The sequence below is a fragment of the Coregonus clupeaformis genome, chromosome 29 (genome assembly GCF_020615455.1).
Source record: "Coregonus clupeaformis isolate EN_2021a chromosome 29, ASM2061545v1, whole genome shotgun sequence".
In the NCBI taxonomy this organism is placed as follows: domain Eukaryota; kingdom Metazoa; phylum Chordata; class Actinopteri; order Salmoniformes; family Salmonidae; genus Coregonus; species Coregonus clupeaformis.
In genome coordinates, this window is record NC_059220.1 from 32,709,541 (window position 1) to 32,734,392 (window position 24,852).

A 24,852-nucleotide genomic window follows, 5' to 3' on the forward strand; every position below is an offset into this window, starting at 1 on the left:
TAGTGAAGTGAAATGAAAAAAATAACTTGTTTCAAAAAATGCTAAAAAATAAATAATGAAAAGTGGTGCGTGCATATGTATTCACCCCCTTTGATATGAAGCCCCTAAATAAGATCTGGTGCAACCAATTACCTTCAGAAGTCACATAATTAGTTAAATGAAGTCCACCTGTGTGCAATCTAAGTGTCACATGATCTCAGTGTATATATACACCTGTTCTGAAAGGCCCCAGAGTCTGCAACACCACTAAGCAAGGCGCACAACCCAGCAAGCGGCACCATGAAGACAAAGGAGCTCTCCAAACAGGTCAGGGACAAAGTTGTGGAGAAGTACAGATCAGGGTTGGGTTATAAAAGAATATCTGAAACTTTGAACATCCCACGGAGCACCATTAAATCCATTATTAAAAAATTGAAAGAATATGGTACCACAACAAACCTGCCAAGAGAGGGCCGCCCACCAAAGCTCACGGACCAGGCAAGGAGGGCATTAATCAGAGAGGCAACAAAGAGACCAAAGATAACCCTGAAGGAGCTGCAAAGCTCCACTGGGGAGATTGGAGTATCTGTCCATAGGACCACTTTAAGCCATACACTCCACAGAGCTGGGCTTTACGGAAGAGTGGCCAGAAAAAAGCCATTGCTTAAAGAAAAAAATAAGCAAACACGTTTGATGTTCGCCAAAAGGCATGTGGGAGACTCCCCAAACATATGGAAGAAGGTACTCTGGTCAGATGAGACTAAAATTGAGCTTTTTGGCCATCAAGGAAAACGCTATGTCTGGCGCAAACCGAACACCTCTCATCACCCCGAGAACACCATCCCCACAGTGTAGCGTGGTGGTGGCAGCATCATGCTGTGATGATGTTTTTCATCGACAGGGACTGGGAAACTGGTCAGAATTGAAGGAATGATGGATGGCGCTAAATACAGGGAAATTCTTGAAGGAAATCAGTCTTCCAGAGATTTGAGACTGGGACGGAGGTTCACCTTCCAGCAGGACAATGACCCTAAGCATACTACTAAAGCAACACTCGAGTGGTTTAAGGGGAAACACTTAAATGTCTTGGAATGGCCTAGTCAAAGCCCAGACCTCAATCCAATTGAGAATCTGTGGTATGACTTAAAGATTGCTGTACACCAGTGGAACCCATCCAACTTGAAGGAGCTGGAGCAGTTTTGCCTTGAAGAATGGGCAAAAATCTCAGTGGCTAGATGTGCCAAGCTTATAGAGACATACCCCAAGAGACTTGCAGCTGTAATTGTCGCAAAAGGTGGCTCTACAAAGTGTTGACTTTGGGGGTGGGGGGGTGAATAGGTATGCACGCTCAAGTTTTCAGTTTTTTTGTCTTATTTCTTGTTTGTTTCACAAGAAAAAATATTTTGCATCTTCAAAGTAGTAGGCAAATCAAATGATACAGATGCTCTACCATTGCATGACTCTACAGATGTGAGAAATCCAATCATTGTTGTGTAACACCTGAGTTTATCAGAAACCCTAGAGTGTGCAAGATATGGAGACTGAAGCAAAAGACCCCAGGCCATAAATGATGTCAGCCACAGAGCTGAAAGAAGATGAGAGTGCATTACTTCAATCAGGAAATGGACTGATAGCCAAGAAAAGGTCCCCACAGATGGAAACTCACCTGCTTGGTTTAGGACAGGTGTAATGTATACACACACCTTGTCACAGAAGCTGCTCAGTTTTTATTAGGGTCAGTTGTCATCATCACTGTGTTCCTGTGAGAAGGGAGGATGAGACTAAGAGGGGGGAGATGCTTCCACAGAGATGCTTTTAGTTCTATTGTTTGTGTGTTGTTTAATTGTAAAATTGTGTGACTGTTCTTGTCTATCAGTGTTTTGTTACTTGGTGTGTTTTATATTTTTGTTTGTGGACCCTAGGAAGAATAGCTGCAGCTTCTGCAAAAGCTAATGGGGTCCCAATAAACCAATAATCCAAGATGCCACTGAATATCATCCTGTCATTCAATAACCAGGTCACAGTGACTCAGTCTCTGGATGAAATACACCAATGGATTACGCTCTGATTTCATCAATACATTTTCTCTTTTTAGGGCTGAAATGTCTTGAGTTCATATGTGTAACCTTGATGTCAATGCATGATTTTACACAAATATCTGAGTTAGGATTTGGTCCTTACAGAATACATTTCCAGAATCTGCTGCGCTGTGATAGCAAACTTTCTGAATACAATTCAGATCATATCATTGTGTACTGTATTATCTTGCTTTAATACATTAAACAGGTAGATTTTCCTATATGGAAACACTGTAGGTGTGGAACGACCCACACATACTTTCGTTTTTCAGCTGCAGAGGATGTTAGTGTTAGCCAGTGAATGAAATATCCCACATGAAAGTGGTTGGCACAATTTTCCTCTCTTTGTGACTCATTTGTCAACAGAGAGATTTCACACCCTCATGGTTATCAGTCAACCTCTTTTTAAATGTATGTGGATTTTGTCCCCATACATCAATATCAGTTATTATAATTTCCTTGTAAGTAAATTGATTAAATAGCCATAGACATTTTGCCATAACTAGTCTTCAAGGATATATTTTTTTGATGTATTGATTATTGATTAAAGCTGATTGTTTGAGTGATGTTATGTTTTCCATGTATGTTTTAGAGAAAGTGGAAACGGTGGCTGTTGGCCGTCTCCATGCTTGTCTATTGCTCAGAGTTGCCGGAGAGTCAAATTCCCTGTGTTTCTTCATCCTCTATGAAAGTACCTCAAAACCAGAATGTATTTAACAGAAAGTCACCCTGTGGTCTTGTCTCACATGTTCTCTCACTTCCTTCACACTTTTGGCCCTTCATTTCCTCATGACTTTCACTGCTGTGATATTTCGCTAGGTCCTCCCTCACATTGACATTAGGGTATCGTTCCGTGTCACAGCCCAAACCTCATTTCCTCCCCCAGACTATTTCCACTTGATCTGAAAACGAATGGTATACTATGGAGGCGTAATAAACTGTGAAAGCATGTCACTGTTGTTCCTGACCTGTACTGTTTTGAACTTGTTAACCACAGGACATTGCAGATATGAGTGGACCCCTGATGGCATTTAGATTATTTTGGGAAATTTACAGATATTTGGTATTTGATGTTTTCATATTTGTAAGTTACATCCCCCCACTTCCCCACTCCCCTCTCTATTTCGCTCTCTCTCTCTCCCACACACACACCGGCTGTTGTGAGGTCGTCACCCAGCTCTGGGGTGAAACGTGATCAGCCACAGTTCTCCTGGTGTGCCGCCAGCACCAGCCAGGGACAACACACTTCCCAGAGGGTGAATGTGGCTCTCTCGCTCTCTTTCTCCTAATCAAGCCTCTGTATCTGAGGATCCATCCAGTCATTACTGGTCAGAGACGGTATGGCGTGTGCTGAGGCTGCTGCCAAAGTACCACCAGGGGTATCACATGGCAGGGGGTCAGCCTTGATACAGACCCTGAGGAGACGTAGCTCTTAGGGCTCACACAAAGCCTTTACAATCACTCCTGGATGGTCATTTAAGCAACTTTTATGTTTTAGGAACCATTGAATCTGAGATTAGGCATTTTTTTCTCCATTAGCTTTCATGTTTTTTTTTCTGTGCTTTGTCATGTATCTACATACTGTATTTGCAGATTTTTTTTACTGAACTCCTTGTGTGGTTACTGATACATTCTGAGAAAGGTATTTTTGTACTGACATGGCTTTTGTCAAGCATTAAGCAGCCATGCAGACCCCCCCCCCCCCACACACACACACACACATACACACACACACTCATCTATTCTGCAGCCTGTCCATGTTTGACCATGAATGAATGCTGGGCAGGCGTGTTAGTTCTCTACACACACTGACGGACTGCTGGGGGTTATTCCTGGCCAGAGCAACAGTGTATGTTTCTGTCACATGGCTGCTCGGCTAGCTAAACTGTCTGTTACCATTCTAAACTGGGCTGTGGTGGTGACTCACCCTGGGCTGGCTGGGCTCCGACCAACACAACGCTGAGCTGTGGGAAGTTATGATTCACTCCTCCTGCTCCCTCCATTTAGTTCACTTTAGTTTAGTTACCACCACACACCCAAAATACTCTACAGCCTACTACGCTATGACAGGGCTCTCCACTGACTGGCTGGTTAGCATGGACAGACTGCTTCTCTCCTGCACCACCATGCATTTCTGCTGTTACCTATGGGGAATATCTGCTCTGGCCCACTGAGAGAAAAGGTTTACTAGTCCTAGGGTGCATTTAACTGGAGTCACTGACCCTGACATTTCTGAGGTATGCACTGCATGACTCATGGTTGTGGTGGATGTTAACTGTTTAGTGAGTGTGTTTTTTCCTTTCTTGGAGTATCCATCTATGCAACAAAATACGTTTTTTTTAGGGGAGAAAGAGTATGGGCAACTTTAGTAGAATATAGCTGTGGAGTGGAGACCCAGCTATCTTGGTCTGACTAAGTTTGTGACCCACATTGTGGGTCTATTGTTTGTGCATGACTTTCCCTCTGAAAATGTGTGCGTGTGCATGTCTGTGTGCTGAAGTAGAGAACAAGGGGGAAGTGAGTATTGATAGTCAATGGCCAGAGATGGGAGCCACTGTATCATGTCAGCGTCCGTCTAGAGGGGAGTAGATTGTAACTTACACCACTACTACTACTACTACTACTACTACTACTACTACTACTACTACATACACACACACACACACAGTCTCCCTATTTTTCCTTATGTCTCGCTGGTTCTTTCTCTCTATTCTGTAGTTAAATCATGACCTACTCATAATAAAGGATCTCTCCTCTCCATGATGAATGCATTTCAGATGATGTATGCTCTAACCTAGTCCATCTGAAATTAATCAGGCCCTTTATTAAACAAGCTGGCCGTGCACAGGTCGACTCGCCCTTCAGTTGCGTCTCGAGTAACCCTTGAATATGCAATTTTCCTGTCTGGAGGGCCAGTGTGGAGCTTGTTTGCAGTAAATCCAATTTCACTTGACAATGCCTGGGTGACTTATAGCATTAAAGAAGATTGAGACTTGCACAAACAGTGTTAGTTATGACCTCAGATGACATTATATCATGGGTTTCACTGACCCTCTGAAAGTGAAATCTCCTAACCCTGATTCTGGAACAGAGGTTTTGTTAAACGCAGATGATGATGTCACTGGTGCATTTCCGGCCCCTGGTAATGGACCCTGTTGCCCAACTCCTTTTGCTTTCTCAATGCCACTGGTTTTATGATGTTTCATCCAACCTAATGCCCCTTTTGATGACTAATTATAAAAACAAATGTGTTCGATTTCTTCCCCAATATGTGTTGGAAGAAAGAAGTCAGACATTGATTTCACACATAGCCGTCGAGCTGGGCTATGTGTGTTTTGGTCGAGATCACCTCACATAAAACCCACTTTCATCACCCTCCTTTTCTTATTCTCTCTCACACACACTCCCAATGGACACACACCACACACATGCACACACACATTGTCGTGAGTTGAAAATAAGACATAATCAGGGCAGGAAGAACACAGGGTGGAGGGATGTAGGGCATAGCAGTTGTCAGTTCTGTATAGTGTACACCACCACCAACATCGGCCTTCAAGTGGGTAGCCCTGAATTATTACTGTTTGTTAATTCATATTTCTCTGCCAGCCCAGAGGAAGACTGGGGCCCCACTCTCTGTGCTCTGTGATAAATAATTTAGAGCTAGTTGCTGATAATACTGCTGGTTTACTTTCGATCAGATCTGCCGATGGCCATGAGGTTGTTTTCTTCCTTCTTCTCACTCAGGGGGCAGCCTTGGATGTGTGGGTGTTTTGATAGATGCAGATGGATTAAATATAGGCTAGCCTCACTTTAAACTACGAATGCCGTGTTATAATATTGCACTAAATTACTCAAAGGTTTATGTGCATTCCCTGTGGAAACTCCAGGTTGAAAAAGGGATACTAGATAATCAACATTTTTTGTTTTGTAAGTTATCCTAGAAAAATAATTGCACTGTAAAAACTGGTGTCGTTTTTATTTCTTTAGATTTGGTATTATGGGTAGGGTTGCAAAGCTACCGGTAATTTACCAAAGTTAATGGAATCTTCAGTAATTTTGGTAATTAACAGAAAATCTATGGCAATCTATCGTAACTTTGGTAATTTATACTTGAATAACTTTTAAAATATATATTAATATATAGTATTCATTTTTTATATCAGTGTCCATATTGTCCATGAGTTTCTAGTAGATAGACCAAATGGTTCAAGAGAAAATAGCATCTAATCAACAATGGTATTATTTTCAATGAACTTTGCAACTCTTCCAACTATTGACTCTTTTCACAACTCCCACCAGTTTGATGCCAAAACATTGACAACAAATACATATTGACATAGTCAAATAAATAAAAGTGTGTAAAAAAAATATAAAGGATATTTCATGCTGAAACACTCATTTAAACACCAATGGTATTCACTAAGTTAATGGTTTATATTTAGGATAATGTTTTACAGCTTTGTCATTACATTTTTTATTTAAAAAATTATCTTATTTAATCATTTCATGTGATAAGGCCACAGAGAGGGCCAGAGTTAATTACAGACACCTGTAATAATCTGAAGTACCCAAAAGGGCCAGTAAATGTCTTGTGAAAGATTACATAAAATCCATGAAAGATACCAAAGCTCTGGTAGTTTACTAGTAAACGTAGAAAGTTTCCAGTAATATACCCTCCCTTTGCAACCCTAACTATGGAAGATGATGTGGATCTATGTGGCATTCCTTTGAGTTGAGCTTCCGAGGCTAACCCATTGAGACCAGGGTCTCATTCACAAGGGTGCCCTGATCACAGTAACGTAACAATCAAAACTACGATATGAAACAAAACAGCGATCAATACAATGTACAATTTTATTTATAAAATACAGCACAACACAACATTTAAGAAAAACAATTACATTCCTCAGCTACAAGGATCTCAGTCAATACTTTATCAATTCATCCAATTGTAAAGAGTTTTGTAAATTGTTCCAGCAGTGAGGTGCATTAAAACTAAAAGCGGATTTGCCTAATTCGGTGGACTCCCGAGGAAAATTAAGAGTTAACCAACACTGTGAACGGGTTTGGTAACTCATGTTTTTATACTTCAACAATAAAGTTAGCTAAGCGGCTATCACAGCTGTGCTATTTAGTGCTGAGCTTGTTCATTTGAACCGAAGGCAGAGACAGTGAGGCCCAGAGGAGCTGTTCAATATTTAATTATTGATTGTTGTTGCTGAAACAGCTTCATAAGTCATCTACAAAGGGGACTTGGGGGGACCCTCCCACTGTGCCCTTTGTTTAATGTGTTTGTTTATTGCCTTTGTGATGTCACACACACACACAGTTCCTCACTGAGTTGTTGCTCATAATAATAGTGTTGTATCACCAGCTTATTATTTCTCACATCATCTGAAAGACGAATTATCTTCCGGTTTGTCAGTCTGTTGTACTTTAAAAATGACGATTGATATTTATCTCTAAGTTGATGTTTGATTTTGCAACCTCAGTGTACACTGTAGCCTATTACAATACAGTCACCTACAGGCACACCAAGGCAAAACAATCCTACAACACTTTATGTACTGTGTATACCCTGCCAACCTCAATTCACACCCTATTTATTTCACCCAACTAGCTCTACCCTCAGTCTGAACCAGCCAAAGCTCAATTACCTCCAATATGATCCCAGAACTGTGACATGCTGGGAGTGGAACGAGATCGGATGAGAAGGAGGGGGTGAGGAGGGGGATACGCTCTCCTCCCCTGGATCTCATTAAGTATTAACAGTTAGACTCCCAGAAGCCTGGAGTAATGATTATACAGTTTGCTGCCTGTCTGTCTAGAAGCTGTCTGTCTGGCAGACAAATATGATGTTGAAATATGTCATCTACACACAGCAGACAACATGATGAAACAACCTGCAATGGCTTGTTTACAGAAACATACTTTTTTTTTAAATATTCATCCGGTGTTTGTGGTGAGTTAATGAATTCGACTTCTAAGATCAAGTGTCAAACATAAGATTGATAGCTACTCTAATTCACAAAGGTATTGTAAAGGTATTGTCACTGTTTTGAAGTTATGGCAAATTTCCATTGATATATCAGTGTATTAAAGATAATGAGGGAAGTTTGTGGTTGTCCTGTAAATGAGCAGAGAGAGACAGAATGTGTAGAAGATTCAATAGGTAATGGAAAGGAAACAAGCTCTTTGTCTGTGGCTGATTTGTGGTTTTGTCCAAACGTTTTGTCCTCTTCATTTATCAAACTGATAAAGAGACAATTGTTCTGTTCTACTGCTGGGCTGCTTAGCTCACAGAGACCACGAATGAAATAATCTATGGACTAGAGCAATCAATCTGTTCAATCAAGACTAAATAATGGCATCAGGTGTATTACTGTAATAGTACTAGTCAAATACAGTATGTTGACAACGGGAAAAATATCAATGCTGAAATATATATTTTTACATTTACATTTAAGTCATTTAGCAGACGCTCTTATCCAGAGCGACTTACAAATTGGTGCATTCAACTTAGTTCTGTAATACCTAAAATATTATGAGGAGAGGGACACCAAAGTGGCTTATTAATAATATTTGCAAGCATCACAGTTTATTTATTGAGATACAAAGAAAGGGAATATTATGATGCTACTGTGAGCCTTTTCTCCCCTAGTCATAAAGGTAACCTGAGGGCAAATAGTAGATGATTTAGAATTCTGAGAAGATTCCCCCCTGGAGTCTGTTCCTCTGCAGCAGGCCCCTGGCTCCAGGCTTTGCACATTAAAACACCGTGACTCAGCAGAAATAAACCCCTCCAAGCCTGATGAGTCCACACACACACACACACACACACACACACACACACACACACACACACACACACACACACACACACACACGAGTGCACACACACTTACACACACACACAAACACACACACACACACACACACACACACATCACACACTCCTGGGCTCAGATAGACAGACTGCAGCCTCAGCTGTCTGTAAGCTACAGGAGCTTTAAGTGCTCCAGTGTTGAGATGAGCACAATGAAATGCCTCTGCATTGAACCGCTTTGAATCAATGTGGAACCATATTGAGTGACACTACCTTAGACTTCCTGCACATAATATATTTATTTTCGATGCTTCTATTGTCACATCATATGATTTCCAATGTGCTCTAAAAAAAAGAAACAATTAACGCTTAATCATTGTTGTCTGTAGTGCGCTAGAGCCCTTAACTAATGTCATCGTTGTCCTTTTCTAGGTATCAGCACAACAAGATAATGCTGTTTGTGCTGTAGGCTAGTAATCTCACAAGCCTGCTTCCAAATCTCCATGAACGTCTGAGCTATGAATGTGGGTCAAGAGAGACGGTCCAGAGACTACATGTGTATCCTATTAGGAAATGATCAGGGGATGTATGTCAGGTTGTCTTGCAGAGGTGTTGAATCTAGGATTCTCTGTTGAAGCTAGTGGCGAAGAGGTGATAAAAACATATTTTTTGGTATGTCATTACTGTGGTATGTCCCCTGTCTAACTGAACACTCCAACAGAATACCATTTTGTGCGCTTGTGCGTGCATACATGTGGGCACGTTTGTACGTGTATGGAGGAAAGAGACAGCGTTTTCTTTTCTCCATATTTGTAAAAAAAAAGTAAAGAAAAAATAAACCTCCAAGCAATTAGGTCCTTTGCATCCTTTGGGTCCATTGACTGTGTATCCAACTAACGTCTTGTCTGTGTGTGTGTGTTCTGCAGGACGGGAGCAGGATGTCTGCAGATGAGAGGGCCCATGCCCACGTCAGGTCCGGGGACGCGCCCATGTACGTGTATGAGTCGACGGTGCACTGTGCCAACGTGCTGCTGAGTCTGGAGGACCAGCGGCGGCAGGACATCCTGTGTGATGTGACGGTGGTGGTGGAGGGGACGGAGATCAGGGCCCACAGGGCCGTCCTGGCAGCCAGCAGCAGATACTTCCTACAGGTGCTGCTGGGACACACACACCCCGAGCAGGAGCCAATCATCAGCCTGTCTGACAAGGTGGGTAATGACCAATCATGTACATGTATATGTATGTATAAAACCCTTAGAAAGCGCTAATAACTTGACTTGACAGACTTTATGCACCCCTGGGCGTGGCCGTTTTATACTGTTATGATGTATTATTACACAGCCCTTCCATTACATTCAGATACCTTATTACACAGCCCTTCCATTACATTCAGATACCTGCCATAGTGTGGTAAATAGGATGTGTCAGTCAGAGAGAGAGAGAGAGAGAGAGAGAGAGAGAGAGAGAGAGAGAGAGAGAGAGAGAGAGAGAGAGAGAGAGAGAGAGAGAGAGAATCTTATTGAGTCCTCAAAATTCATTATCTTTTGTGTCTGTGTGAGTCAGAGAGAGAGAGGGAGAGCTAGACAGAGGGAGAGCTAGAGAGAGAGAGCTAGAGAGAGGGAGAGCTAGAGAGAGAGAGAGCTAGAGAGAGAGAGCTAGAGAGAGAGAGCTAGAGAGAGGGAGGCGGCCGGGTAGCTTGCTCAGTTGTCACACTGAAACATTCCAATAGCTTGTTTACCTAGTGTTGGCAGGATTCCTGAAAACCCTGTGTGAATTTTCAGAATCAGTGATACGTTATATTTCCGCCGTTTCCGACTGCTATATCTAATCGCGGTCGGAACAGCCCCGGCCCACATCCCAGTGGCTGCCATTAGCATATAATGTCCTAGATCTGTCAATTTGATTCTCTTTGACTCTACCTCATATAGTAATCACTATCAATGCCTGAACCACTTCACAGGTCAAAATCCATCCTCTAGTGACTAGAAAGCATGGCTTATTTCATTTTTTGTTTGTTTAAAAAATATATATATATATATTTAAGTTTTTAACATTTTACAATCATAAATAATTCACATAAATACAAATCAACTTTCACATCAATACATTTAAGTTCATAATTACATAACATGATTTACAGATTTAATAGTTTCCATAAAAGTTTTTTTTCTTCTTGTTTTCAGTTTCATTTTGGTTTGTAAAATAAATAAATAGTGTTTGAACAAAAATGTTGTTTTATAGTCTTATAGACATCTTGTCTTCCACATTTTACTGTTCATAATGCGTATTATTGTCCACAATATTTGTTTAGTAATGTCAATGCATAATATTGTCCACCATACCTCTTTAGTAATGTCATCCATGTAAGTATCGAAGACACTGTGAAAGACAGACTTGGGATTTATACATACATCAAACCCGATAATTCTCATCAGATCCCATATTTCTTTACTTCTGTAGTATTTCACTAAAAGGTGTTCTAAATTCTCATCATCATGACAATTAGGCATAGGACACTATTTACTTTTGACAAAACAATTCCACTACAGCACACACTGGTAATTGTTTTGAAGAAAAAAAGGGCTAATTAAGTTATACAATCAAAATGTTGACACACAGGTCCATGTATGCACACATGCAAATTAACATGTGCACACACAACACACAAACAAACGCTCAACACACACTATTCCTAACTCTGGCACCTCCCATGATTTTATTTCAAGTAGAATAGCAGCCTACCAAATAAATAACGAATATTGATACCCCATCATTAGGTTCCGTCACAGTATTAAAATCCCTACATGTAATTACTGAATATCTCACACATAAATAGCCCCTAGTTTCATAAATAATATTTTGTTCTTATTTGCATCAGATGCTGTGTATACATTTATCACTCTTATTTTCATTCCTGTAAAGTAGCAGTCCAAAATCAAATAATTGATGTCTGCAAAGTCTGTTATTCTTTTCGATTATTTACTTGGTTTGTCATCTTTCTTTTGAACTTTGCTTTGGATTGGGAAGTGTGAACGGCGTTTCAATCCACCTGCTTGAGTGGTGGGGGGAACTAACTCTGGCGGGGAATGGGGGCAGGGGGGAAGGGATTCATTGTCATCTCTCTCTTTTGGGGGTAGGGGAATTAATACTGAAGTCTGACTCGCTCGTGTCCTCAAAGGACTCTTCTTCCTCACTGCAGCTGGACCTGGAGGATGGAGGATTGGATACTCTCATCTACACCTTCCTCTGAGATCTGGTCGCCCTAACTTTTGGATTCAGCTCCCTCTGCTTCTCTCTCATTCACTAGCATCTGCCGCTAAGCTGCGCTTGGACCTGTAGGTTTGACCCCGCGCTCTGTCGTGGCACGGGGGATGGAACTCACTGTCGGGGTCGGTGGCTCTGTCTCTCGCTCTCTCTCCTCTTCCGGCACTTCCCCTGGGCTGGATTGGGGACAAGTCCTCTCTTTGTAGGCATAGCCTCCTGTAGCTCAGTTGGTAGAGCATGGCGCTTGCAACGTCAGGGTTGTGGGTTCGTTTCCCACGGGGGGCCAGTATGAAAAATGTATGCACTCCCTAACTGTAAGTCGCTCTGGATAAGAGCGTCTGCTAAATGACTAAAATGTAAAAATAAGACTGGGGACACTTGAAGAAGTTGTGCCCTCTTTTGCACACTTGCTTGGAGACTCACAGTCACTGGATTTGTGTCCAAGGTCTCCACATCTCCAACACTTCTGGGCAATCCTTGACCTGGTGATCCAGCCCCTGGCAGATGTAACACCGAGGGGTCTGTCCAGGGTAGGAGATCTTCCCGTTGTACGGGCCCAGGAAGATTGAGTTAGGGATTATTATCGACTGCCCACTTGTGTTTTTTTTATTTTTTTTTATTTCACCTTTATTTAACCAGGTAAACCAGTTGAGAACAAGTTCTCATTTACAACTGCGACCTGGCCAAGATTAAGCAAAGCAGTGCAATAAAAAACAACAACACAGAGTTACATATGGGGTAAAACAAAACAAAGTCAAAAATACAACAGAAATACATATAATATACAGTGTGCAAATTTAGCAAGTTATGGAGGTAAGGCAATAAAATAGGCTATAGTGCAAAATAATTACAATTTAGTATTAACACTGGAATGATGTGCAAGAGATGATGTGCAAATAGAGATACTGGGGTACAAATGAGCAAAATAAATAACAATATAGGGATGAGGTAGTTGGGCGGGCTAATTTCAGATGGGCTGTGTACAGGTGCAGTGATCGGTAAGGTGCTCTGACAACTGATGCTTAAAGTTAGTGAAGGAGATAAGTGTCTCCAGCTTCAGAGATTTTTGCAATTTGTTCCAGTCATTGGCAGCAGAGAACTGGAAGGAATTGCGGCCAAAGGAGGTGTTGGCTTTGGGGATGACCAGTGAGATATACCCGCTGGAGCGCAGACTACGGGTGGGTGTTGCTATGGTGACCAATGAGCTAAGATAAGGCGGGGATTTGCCTAGCAGTGATTTATAGATGGCCTGGAGCCAGTGGGTTTGGCGACGAATATGTAGTGAGGACCAGCCAACAAGAGCGTACAGGTCACAGTGGTGGGTATTATATGGGGCTTTGGAGACAAAACGGATGGCACTGTGATAGACAACATCCAATTTGCTGAGTAGAGTGTTGGAGGCTATTTTGTAAATGACATCGCCGAAGTCAAGGATCGGTAGGATAGTCAGTTTTACGAGGGCATGTTTGGCAGCATGAGTGAAGGAGGCTTTGTTGCGAAATAGGAAACCGATTCTAGATTTAACTTTGGATTGGAGATTCTTAATGTGAGTCTGGAAGGAGAGTTTACAGTCTAACCAGACACCTAGATATTTGTAGTTGTCCACATACTCTAGGTCAGACCCGTCTAGAGTAGTGATTCTAGTCGGGTGGGCGGGTGCAAGCAGCGTTCGGTTGAAGAGCATGCATTTAGTTTTACTAGTGTTTAAGAGCAGTTGGAGGCTACTGAAGGAGTGTTGTATGGAATTGAAGCTCGTTTGGAGGTTTGTTAACACAGTGTCCAATGAAGGGCCAGATGTATACAAAATGGTGTCGTCTGCGTAGAGGTGGATCTGAGAGTCACCAGCAGCAAGAGCGACGTCATTGATATACACAGAGAAAAGAGTTGGCCCAAGAATTGAACCCTGTGGCACCCCCATAGAGACTGCCATAGGTCCAGACAACAGGCCCTCCGATTTGACACATTGAACTCTATCTGAGAAGTAGTTGGTGAACCAGGCGAGGCAGTCATTTGAGAAACCAAGGCTATTTAGTCTGCCAATAAGAATGCGGTGGTTGACAGAGTCGAAAGCCTTGGCCAGGTCAATGAAAACGGCTGCACAGTACTGTCTATTATCGATCGCGGTTATAATATCGTTTAGGACCTTGAGCGTGGCTGAAGTGCACCCATGACCAGCTCGGAAACCGGATTGCATAGCGGAGAAGGTACGGTGGGATTCGAAATGGTCGGTGATCTGTTTGTTGACTTGGCTTTCAAAAACTTTTGAAAGGCAGGGCAGGATGGATATGGGTCTGTAACAGTTTGGGTCTAGAGTGTCACCCCCTTTGAAGAGGGGGATGACCGCGGCAGCTTTCCAGTCTCTGGGGATCTCAGACGTTACGAAAGAGAGGTTGAACAGGCTAGTAATAGGGGTTGCGACAATTTCGCGACTAGTTTTAGAAAGAAAGGGTCCAGATTGTCTAGCCCAGATGATTTGTAGGGGTCCAGATTTTGCAGCTCTTTTAGAACATCAGCTGTCTGGATTTGTGTGAAGGAGAAGCGGGGGGGGCATGGGCAAGTTGCAGTGGAGGGTGCAGAGCTGGTGGCCGGGGTAGTGGTAGCCAGGTGGAAAGCATGGCCAGCCGTAGCAAAATGCTTGTTGAAATTCTCGATTATTGTAGATTTATCGGTGGTGATAGTGTTTCCTAGCCTCAGTGCAGTGGGCAGCTGGGAGGAAGTGCTCTTATTTTCCATGGACTTTACAGTGTCCCAAAACTTTTTGGAGTTAGTGCTACAGGATGCAAATTTCTGTTTGAAAAAGTTAGCCTTTGCTTTCCTAACTGCTTGTGTGTATTGGTTCCTAACTTCCCTGAAAAGTTGCATATCGCGGGGGCTATTTGATGCTAATGCAGTACGCCACAGGATGTTTTTGTGCTGGTCAAGGGCAGTCAAGTCTGAGGAGAACCAGGGGCTATATCTGTTCTTAGTTCTGTATTTTTTGAATGGGGCATGTCTATTTAAGATTGAGAGGAAATTACTTTTTATGCAAGTACAAAGTGCACATGTGCACTTTGTACTTGCATACTCCAAACCATATCCCCAACTTATGCACATGTTTCAATGCAGGTTGTGAAATAGTGCAATTATTGGACTATTATTATTATTATTGGAGTTAATTTATATATACTTTGGTTCCTCATGGACAACCGCGAGGTCGGCCAGACATCGTGTGCTCACTAGCTGAGTTCAAGCGACTGAATGGCTTCTTTTCCACATCTCTCTCTTCTCTTTCTCGCCAGACATCCTCTCTCTCCCTCTCCCTCTTCCTCTCTCACCTCCTTTATCCTTTGTAGTGTGAATTTTCTATTTTTCTCACTCACACTAATTTTCTCTCTATCCATCCTTTCGCTTGCCTCCTTTTTGCTTTGTAGTGTCTCTCTCTATCTCTTCCTCTCTCTCTCTCTCTCTCTCTCTCTCTCTATGTTGTCTCTCATTCTGTTTTCCCTCTCTTTCCTTCCCTGCATTCATTAGGAAGGCTGGTAGTAACATTAAAGGAGGCTCGTCTGGCTTCTGTGTGTTCATAAAGACATGCTTCTGTGTGTTCATAAAGACATGTTTCTGTGTGTTCATAAAGACATGCTTCTGTGTGTTCATAAAGACATGCTTCTGTGTGTTCATAAAGACATGCTTCAATGTGTTCATAAAGACATGCTTCTGTGTGTTCATAAAGACATGCTTCTGTGTGTTCATAAAGACATGCTTCTGTGTGTTCATAAAGACATGCTTCAATGTGTTCATAAAGACATGCTTCTGTGTGTTCATAAAGACATGCTTCTGTGTGTTCATAAAGACATGCTTCTGTGTGTTCATAAAGACATGCTTCTGTGTGTTCATAAAGACATGCTTCTGTGTGTTCATAAAGACATGCTTCAATGTGTTCATAAAGACATGCTTCTGTGTGTTCATAAAGACATGTTTCTGTGTGTTCATAAAGACATGCTTCTGTGTGTTCATAAAGACATGTTTCTGTGTGTTCATAAAGACATGTTTCTGTGTGTTCATAAAGACATGCTTCTGTGTGTTCATAAAGACATGTTTCTGTGTGTTCATAAAGACATGCTTCTGCAGGCACAGGAGGCAGCTGCTGATGCTAGCTGAAAATAGAGCCTCAGAACACTCAGCACACACATGCACAGGCACACACACATACATAAACAGGCACATACACACACACACAGACACACAAAGGCACACTCAGACACACACACATACACAGGCACGCACACGCTGCATGCACACACACACACACCAGGCCTGCTGCCTATCAGCCACTATGAGAGAGAACAGGAGAGATGATGAGGGACAGGAGAGGATAGGGGGGCTAGGAGGGGGAAAAGGAGGGGAAGAGGAAGGTGCTAGGAGGCTAAAGAGGAGGGGAGAGATGGCGAGCTGAAGGGGGAGAAGACGACAAGGGAGGGAGAGACGGACGAGCCCCCAGGTACTTATTGGGATGATGGTGGGGTAGTGGGGAGGTGTGGAGGTGATGTGCTCCAGTTCATTTGTTCTCTCTCTCTCTCTCTCTCTCTCTCTCTCTCTCTCTCCCCCTCTCTCTCCCCCTCTCTCTCTCCTCCCTCTCTCTCTCTCTCTCTCTCTCTCTCTCTCTCTCTCTCTCTCTCTCTCTCTCTCTCTCTCTCTCTCTCTCTCTCTCTCTCTCTCTCTCTCTCTCTCTCTCTCTCTCTCCCTCTCTCAATTGTTTGTTAAAATGGCAAAATAAAACATGAATGGGTAGTCCACACTGCAGGGTTTGTTTGCCTGTGTGTAAGCAGTGTAAGCAGCTGCTTTCTCCCCACGCAAAATCCCCAGGACCAATAACAACACAATAGATGCTAACACTGCATTTCCTCCTTTCCTCACCAGGTCACAGCCAGGGGGTTTGCCCCGCTGCTACAGTTTGCCTACACAGCCAAGCTGGTTCTGAGCAGAGAGAACATCCATGAGGTGATCCGCTGTGCTGACTTCCTGGGCGTTCACAACCTAGAGGACTCCTGCTTCCGCTTCCTGCAGGCCCAGCTGCACAGCGACACCACTGATCACAACAATGGCCTTCTCTGCCGCAAGGAGCTGCCGCCGTCAGTGAACACAGATGACCTCATCACGGAGGAGGACGGTGGTGGTGGTTCCGCGTCGTCGGAGAACCCCAGGGTGACGTCATCCTCGGCGACGAGGCGGCGGCCCAATCACTCGACCATCACGTCCCTCACCAGCAGCCTGACCTCTGACCTCCCACGATGCCCCAAATACAGGAAGTACCAGCGGGCCTGCGCCAAGCACAGCGGAGAGAATGACGACGATGACAGTGTCACCTCAGCCGCCTTGTCACACTGCCATACCTCAGCCTCCCCAGGCCCTTTCTCAGAGACCAGCAGCACCCGCCAAGGGGGACAACCTCACCCCCTCTCCCCCTCCAGAATCAAAGAGGAGCCCCGCTCCTGGGGTGAGGGAGAGGATAGTCCCCCAGGACTGTCAGAGGATAGCCAGGATGTCCTGGAGATGGAGCTGGAGGGGGGGCCGGAGCCCTCAGAGCGTCCCCCCAGCAGAGGCTCTCCATCCTGCCTGAGCTCCTACCTCCAGAGGGGCCTCCTGGATCTCAGCAACCCAGCCATAACTCTACCTACCACTCCTCTCACCCAGCAGCTACTGACCAACAGACTCTCATTAGCCCATAACAGGGATAGGGACAGGGGGGCATTTCAAGGGGAGGGTGGAAGGGACCTCAGGGCGGTGTCTGCAGGGACAGTGGGTTCATCTGTCGGAGACATGGAGGGCGTGACCATGAAACCCCTCCCATCAGATGGAGTCAGCAAACAGGAAGTAGAGTTGGATCGCCGCAGCAGTGTCATCTTCTCCTCCGGAGCGTGCGACCGCCTGGGAACACCGTCTCAATCCTACTCCGACCGGAAGTCTCTGGAAAAAGATCTGTTGGAGATCACCTCGAAATCCCTGTGGACAGGTGTTAGTAAGTCCCTCCCCTCCCGCCAGACTTACTCTCCCCTACCCTCCACCATCCTCACCACGGCCCACCAGGACCCCCTGCCCACCACCAGCTGCCCTCTGCCAATAAAGATTTCCCCCCGCTCCCCTCCATGCGAGCCCCACACACGAACCTCCAGCTCCTGCTCATCTTTCTCCTACATGGAGGACGGGGGCAGCGGGGACTCGCCCTCCAACATGCCCCAGTTTGACTTCTCCTCCTCCCCATGCTCTGTGTCGGGCTCTGGCCTGGTGGTGGAGCAGAGGGAGCGCGGTGGGATGGTAGTGGGGGAAGCCATCTTCTCTCAGGGCCGCACCAAGATCAAGTGTGAACGCTCGTACGGGGCCAACTCCAGTGATGAATCTGGATCCTTCTCAGAGGGAGACAGTGAGTCCGGCCCTGCCAGAGAGCCAGGTCCTGAGGTCAGAATACTTTATCTACACTCTATATTACAAATGCGATCTGTGCGATGGGTTTCGAAATAGGTTTGCTCTGACAAGATATTACTATCTGTCAGAGAGAGACCACAAGGTTAGTGTTATGGCTGAAATGATGAACTACACCTTTACAAAAAAGGGTTCCAAAAGGGTTATTCGGCTGGCCACATAGGAGAACCCGTTTTGGTTCCAGGTAGTACCAATTTTGGTTCCAGGTAGAACCATTTTGGGTTCCATGTAGAACCCTCTGTAGAAAAGGTTCTACATGGAACCCAAAAGGGTTCTTCAAACGGTTCTCCTATGTGGACAGCCAAAGAACCCTTTAAGGTTCTAGATAGCACCTTTTTTCTAAGACGGTATGTTGTGGTAATTATGTTCTGATGGTTGATATACTTCTTTAAACCAAAAGGGCAACATTTCTGTACAAATTGCTACGATCACTCCTCTTTATGAACTGCTATAAATGCAGTGGTGGAGACAAAAGACACAGAAAGCGACAGAGAGACACAGGTAAATGAATGGACTTTATAGTGGTATGACAACCATTGTTCTGGGGAAGAAGAGCCTGGAGAGTTTAGAACAGTACTAGTCATCTGTGAGATTACTGTTTGATAGAGTGTAATGGATGCTATTCATCTCTAAAGCTATAGTCGTGGCCCATCCATACACACGCCATCCATACTGATACACACCATCCATACTGATACACACCATCCATACTGACACACGCCATCCATACTGATACACACCATCCATACTGATACACACCATCCATACTGATACACACCATCCATACTGATACACACCATCCATACTGATACACACCATCCATACTGATACACACCATCCATACTGATACACAAAATCCATCCACATAGCCTCTTGAGGATAAGACCTTGATTTCACACACTGCCTTGACTTCAAGAGAACCACAGGAGTTGCCATGGCAATGTTTAAGCTCACACTCAGTCTCTCGTGTTGCTGTGTGGAGAGAAATGTGATGATTCCTCCTGTGCTGCACTGTGGGCTGAAGCCTGTCATTCAGCTGCTCTCTGAGATACACACACAATCAGCAGCTTCTTCTATTAACTCATATGTATCAGCGTCCTCGTTTGATTCAAGTCCCTATTTCAGGACCAATGATGAGTCAGTCAGTCAGAGGCTGGTGGAACGGGTGTGTGTGGGAAAGAGATTTATGTAATACAATGAATGTCTGCTGAAACTACACAAACAGGGCTAGAATCATTCAACTTTCTAGGCACTGGTTTTTTAGATGAACGGAAGGAAATTGAAATAACGCTCAGTCACATAGCTCCGTAGAGGTTTCATTTTTTAAATAGTGTAAGTAGGTTAATAAAATGAAATTCTGTTCATAATGAGGGTTGATGCTTTAGCGATTTTTCTCACTCAAGTCTGAAAGGGAGGTGAGGAGTGTGTGTGTGTGTGTGTGTGTCCATATGCTCATACCAGTTCTCAGCGCTGACACACTTAGCTCAGACAGAACAGACACACACACCCCAGGATCCACAGTGGCCAGGTACCCTCCACCATCTGGCACCCTCCCCCAGTTTAGACACTCCTAACTAGGACACTCCACTATGCGAGCCCCCTGCCTGGAGACAGAGCACCAGGGCCAGAACCTGGCCCATATAATACACACACACACCAGTTCATACAGAAGAGGCCTACTTCTTAGTTCTGACCCACTCACAGATCGGAGTAATGAACTGAATAGAGGGAGGCAGAGTTAAAAAGGGAAACCAGAACAAGAGAGAGAGAAGGACAGGATTTACGGCTGTGTCTGAAGCTCACTCTGTCATCCTAACCTTGTTATGGGACTCTTGTGAGTGGAGGGGCTATATATAGATGTCTATCCAGCTCTGAGAGAGAGAGAGAGACCCCTCCCCCAAGGTCACAGCTGAAACAGAGCACTCCCTAAGTCCTCTGCCTCTCCTCAGCTCTCTCTGAGACCTGACAGAACGTCACACAGCATATACTGACCCATTAAACACTGAATGCTAGCACTTTCAATTGGGAACATCATGGAGACAACTATTTACGTTGGAGGAGTTCCTTATGACGTAAACAGTAGAATGGCCTTACTGAAGAGCTCAGTGACTTTCAACGTGGCACCGTCATAGGATGCCACCTTTCCAACAAGTCAGTTCGTCAAATTTCTGACCTGCTAGAGCTGCCCCGGTCAACTGTAAGTGATGTTATTGTGAATTGGAAAAGTCTAGGAGCAACAACGGCTCAGCTACGAAGTGGTAGGCCACACAAGCTCACAGAACGGGACCGCTGAGTACTGAAGCGCGTAAAAATCGTCTGTCCTCGGTTGCAACACTCACTACCGAGTTCCAAACTGCCTCTGGAAGCAACATCAGCACAATAACTGTTCGTTGGGAGCTTCATGAAATGGGTTTCCATGGCCAAGCAGCCGCACACAAGCCTAAGTTCACCATGCGCAATGCCAAGTGTCGGCTGGAGTGGTGTAAAGCTCTCCGCCATTGGACTCTGGAGTACTGGAAACGCGTTCTCTGGAGTGATGAATCGTGCTTCACCATCTAGCAGTCCGATGGACGAATCAGGGTTTGGCAGATGCCAGGAGAACGCTACCAGTCCGAATGCATAGTGTCAACTGTAAAGTTTGGTGGAGGACGAATAATGGTCTGGGGCTGTTTTTCATGGTTCAGGCTCCTTAATTCCAGTGAAGGGAAATCGTAACGCTACAGCATACAATGACATTCTAGATGATTCTGTGCTTCCAACTTTGTAGAAACAGATTGGGGAAGGCCCTTTCCTGTTTCAGCATGACAATGCCCCTGTGCACAAAGCGAGGTCCATACAGAAATGGTTTGTCGAGATCGGTGTGGAAGAACTTGACTGGCCTGCACAGAGCCCTGACCTCAACCCCATCAAACACCTTTGGGATGAATTGGAACGCCGACTGCGAGCCAGGCCTAATCGCCCAACATCAGTGCCCGACCTCATTAATGGTCTTGTGGCTGAATGGAAGCAAGTCCCTGCAGCAAGCTTCCAACATCTCGTGGAAAGCCTTCCTAGAAGAGTGGAGGCTGTTATAACAGCAAAGGGGGGACCAACTCCATATTAATGCCCATGATTTTGGAATGAGATGTTTGACGAGGAGCTGTCCACATACTTTTGGTAATGTAGTGTAAGTGGAGTACCATGTACAGGCTACAACCATTGGTAGAATAACAGTGTCACCTAGTGGACTGGGTGGGTACACTCTGTGCTCCTTTCAACTGTGTGTGTGTGTGTGTGTGTGTGTGTGTGTGTGTGTGTGTGTGTGTGTGTGTGAGATGTGTGCTATCTTGGGGAGTTGAGTAATTAGAGCAGAGGACAAATTTCAGTTGTTCGCTGTAAAAGTTGTATTGTATGTACACCAGAGAAGATAGAAACTGCTGTAGATCCCAAATGCATTCCTCTTTGTATTTTGTTATTTGTCTGCCAGGTCAAACTTCCCTTCCCGGTGGATCAGATCACCAATCTTCCGCGTAATGACTTCCAGATCATGATAAAGATGCACAAACTGACCTCAGAGCAGCTGGAGTTCATCCATGACATCCGGCGGCGCAGTAAGAACCGCATCGCCGCCCAGCGCTGCCGCAAGAGAAAGCTGGACTGCATCCAGAACCTGGAGGTGGAGATACGCAAACTGGTATGTACATTGTTTTAACATGAAGGTCTATTTATCATACAATAAAAAGGTGAATCTTTACTGTTAGCATTTGTAGGACTGTCCGTTGTTTTCATATTTTGAGAGCAGGTTTTGGTATACTGGTTATGCACTGTATATGTATGGATTTTCTATATGTTTGTATTCTATGAGTGTAAGCTGTGTGTCTATTCTCTGTGTACACATAACATACATGTACTGTACTGTATGTGTGTTTTCTTGCAGGTGCATGAGAAGGAGAAGCTACTGAGTGAGAGGAACCAGCTGAAGGTGTGTATGGGCGAGCTGTGGCAGAACCTCTCCTACCTGTCCCAAGCTGTGTCCCAGGAGGTATGCAGGGAGGTGCAGGGGAACCCCGAGAAGACCAAAGCCCTGCACCCTACACACAAGCCCAACGATCCCACCGCTGCCACCAACAGCATCTCCATCATGGCCAGTATCGACCTCACCTCCAACCCAGGCTCCCCAACCTCAGAGGGCAGCCTGGCCAAGTCACCCTACCCCTCTGAAAGCCCTGTGGAGAGAGATGTTGGCTCTGGGCAGAGGCTTAGGAAGGGGCAGGGCGGTGGGGACACAGAGGTGTCTGTCCTGGGACAGGAGGACCCTGAGTCTTCCCTGGAGCCTGGAGCGTCTCCGGGTGTGTGTAGCCCCACTGTTTCGGTGGATTTTTGTCAGGAGATGACTGAGAAATGCACAACAGAAGAACAGCCCAGACAGGACTGTACCTAGTTAGCAATGACTGAATAGCTAGCAACCATTTGTTTTTTTATTGTTATTATGACACACATCTCTACCTTGATATGTATAAAGTTTGAAATACATTTGTTATCTGTGTTTTTTAAAGGATGACACTACAGTTGTCTTATCAGCAATACTGTTAAAACAGGTATCAAACAGTTATGACATAGCACTGGCAGCTTCCCCCTCTCTCTTTATCTATTTATCTCTCCACCCAGCCAGCACATTTAGTTCCTTGGAAGTTGTGGGAACGTATGTTTGTGGTTTCACATTCGTTGTGGGAATGAAGCCATACGTTTCCTGACCGGTAAAACTGAACGTTTGTTAAACGTTCTGAGAACAGAAGGGAACATTTTTGCCTGTTCTGCGAACATTTATTTTTAGGTTGCAGAGAGGTTCTGAGAACGTTTTACTCTGGTTCCTTTAAAGTTTTCCTGGGAGGTTTTATTAACGCTCTGAGAATGGAAATTATAGGTTATTTGGAGGTGTTTGAATAACTTCCATAAAACTTTCATTAAGACTTTTAATAACACTGCTAGCTTATTTTGGGTTCACTTCTTTGAACTACAAGCACAGATAGGACACATGGAAATTAATTTCCTTAGACATTAATCATGCAAACACATTTATATTTTATTGTGACACGGCATCATTGAGATTCAAACCTATAGGCTTATTTTCTCTATCCATGGAATTAGTCCACTGCACCAGCTAGCATGCCATGTTTTTTACGCATACAAAGCTGTTAATTTTTGTCTATTCAAACAGACCACATTTCAAGGAAAACAAGCACTCATTAAGATCAGGTGTGGCCGATTAGTGGGTGCGGTCAACACACCTGAACACACTTAACAAGATAGAGGATAGAGTTTTGTTGATGCTGAGAACGGAATGTAAATGTTTTTAAATAACATTCTTAGAACGGTACTAAAGTTTTCTTCTTTTCCCAATTTTTTATGGAAAGTTTTCTTAATGTTCTCTGAACAATTTGAGATCATGACTTTAAATAGAACCATGAGGAAACCTGTAGGAGACATTATGCTGAAGTCCTGAAATTCCCACAGAGGAACGTTGTTTCTTAACGTTCTATGAACAATTTGAGAACATTCTCAATGTCAAACTAGTTGGAGAATGTTTCTAGAACATTACCAAAATTGAAATGAAATATAACCATGTTTGAATTTTTAGGAAACGTTCTGTTAAAGTAATGAAATACCAATAAAATAACTTTTCTTAGGGGCCTACTGAGTGGTGCTGTGGTCTAAGGCACTGCATCGCAGTGCTAGCTGTGCCACTAGAGATCCTGGTTCGAGTCCAGGCTCTGTCGTAGCCGGCCGCGACTGGGCCCAGCGTTGTCCAGGTTAGGGGAGGGTTTGGCCGGCAGGGATATTCTTGTCCCATCGCGCACTAGCGACTCCTGTGGCAGGCCGAGCACAGTGCATGCTGACAAGCTCGCCAGGTGTACAGTGTTTCCTCCGACACATTGGTGCGGCTGGCTTCCAGGTTAAGCGGGCATTGTGTCAAGAAGCAATGCGGCTGGGTTGTGTTTCGGAGGACGCGCGTCCCGAGTCCATACGGGAGTTGCAGCGATGGGACAAAACTGTAACTACCAATTGGATACCACGAAAAAGGGATACAAAAAAAAAAACTTTTCTTGTCAAATTCCTTAAATATGCTGAGAATCTTCCAAAGCCAAGCATCTATCCTGCACCATTCCCATAAAGTTGTGTAAAGGTTGTATGCAAAATAACCATAGGACAACCACGCTCTCACCAAGCTCTATGAAACATATGGTTCTCAGAACTTTATGTGCTAGC

General features: G+C 44.2%; 1 protein-coding gene across 2 annotated transcripts in view; it reads left to right on the top strand.

The window, feature by feature from the left end:
- The window catches only part of LOC121545054 (transcription regulator protein BACH2), a 38,903-nt gene extending 15,277 nt beyond the window's left edge, over window positions 1-23,626 (top strand). Inside the window, exons 1-5 of one of the 2 annotated variants that reach the window (XM_041855414.1) lie at window positions 4,075-4,294; window positions 9,813-10,094; window positions 17,047-18,582; window positions 22,073-22,279; window positions 22,523-23,626. In XM_041855414.1, coding sequence (XP_041711348.1) covers window positions 9,825-10,094; window positions 17,047-18,582; window positions 22,073-22,279; window positions 22,523-23,026 — 2,517 coding nt within the window. In that variant the 5' untranslated portion in view covers window positions 4,075-4,294; window positions 9,813-9,824 and the 3' untranslated portion in view covers window positions 23,027-23,626. Of the gene's footprint in view, window positions 1-4,074; window positions 4,295-9,812; window positions 10,095-17,046; window positions 18,583-22,072; window positions 22,280-22,522 lie in introns of those variants that run through there. The other variant, XM_041855412.1, reaches the window with a different exon arrangement.
- The last annotated feature ends 1,226 nt before the right edge of the window (window positions 23,627-24,852 follow it).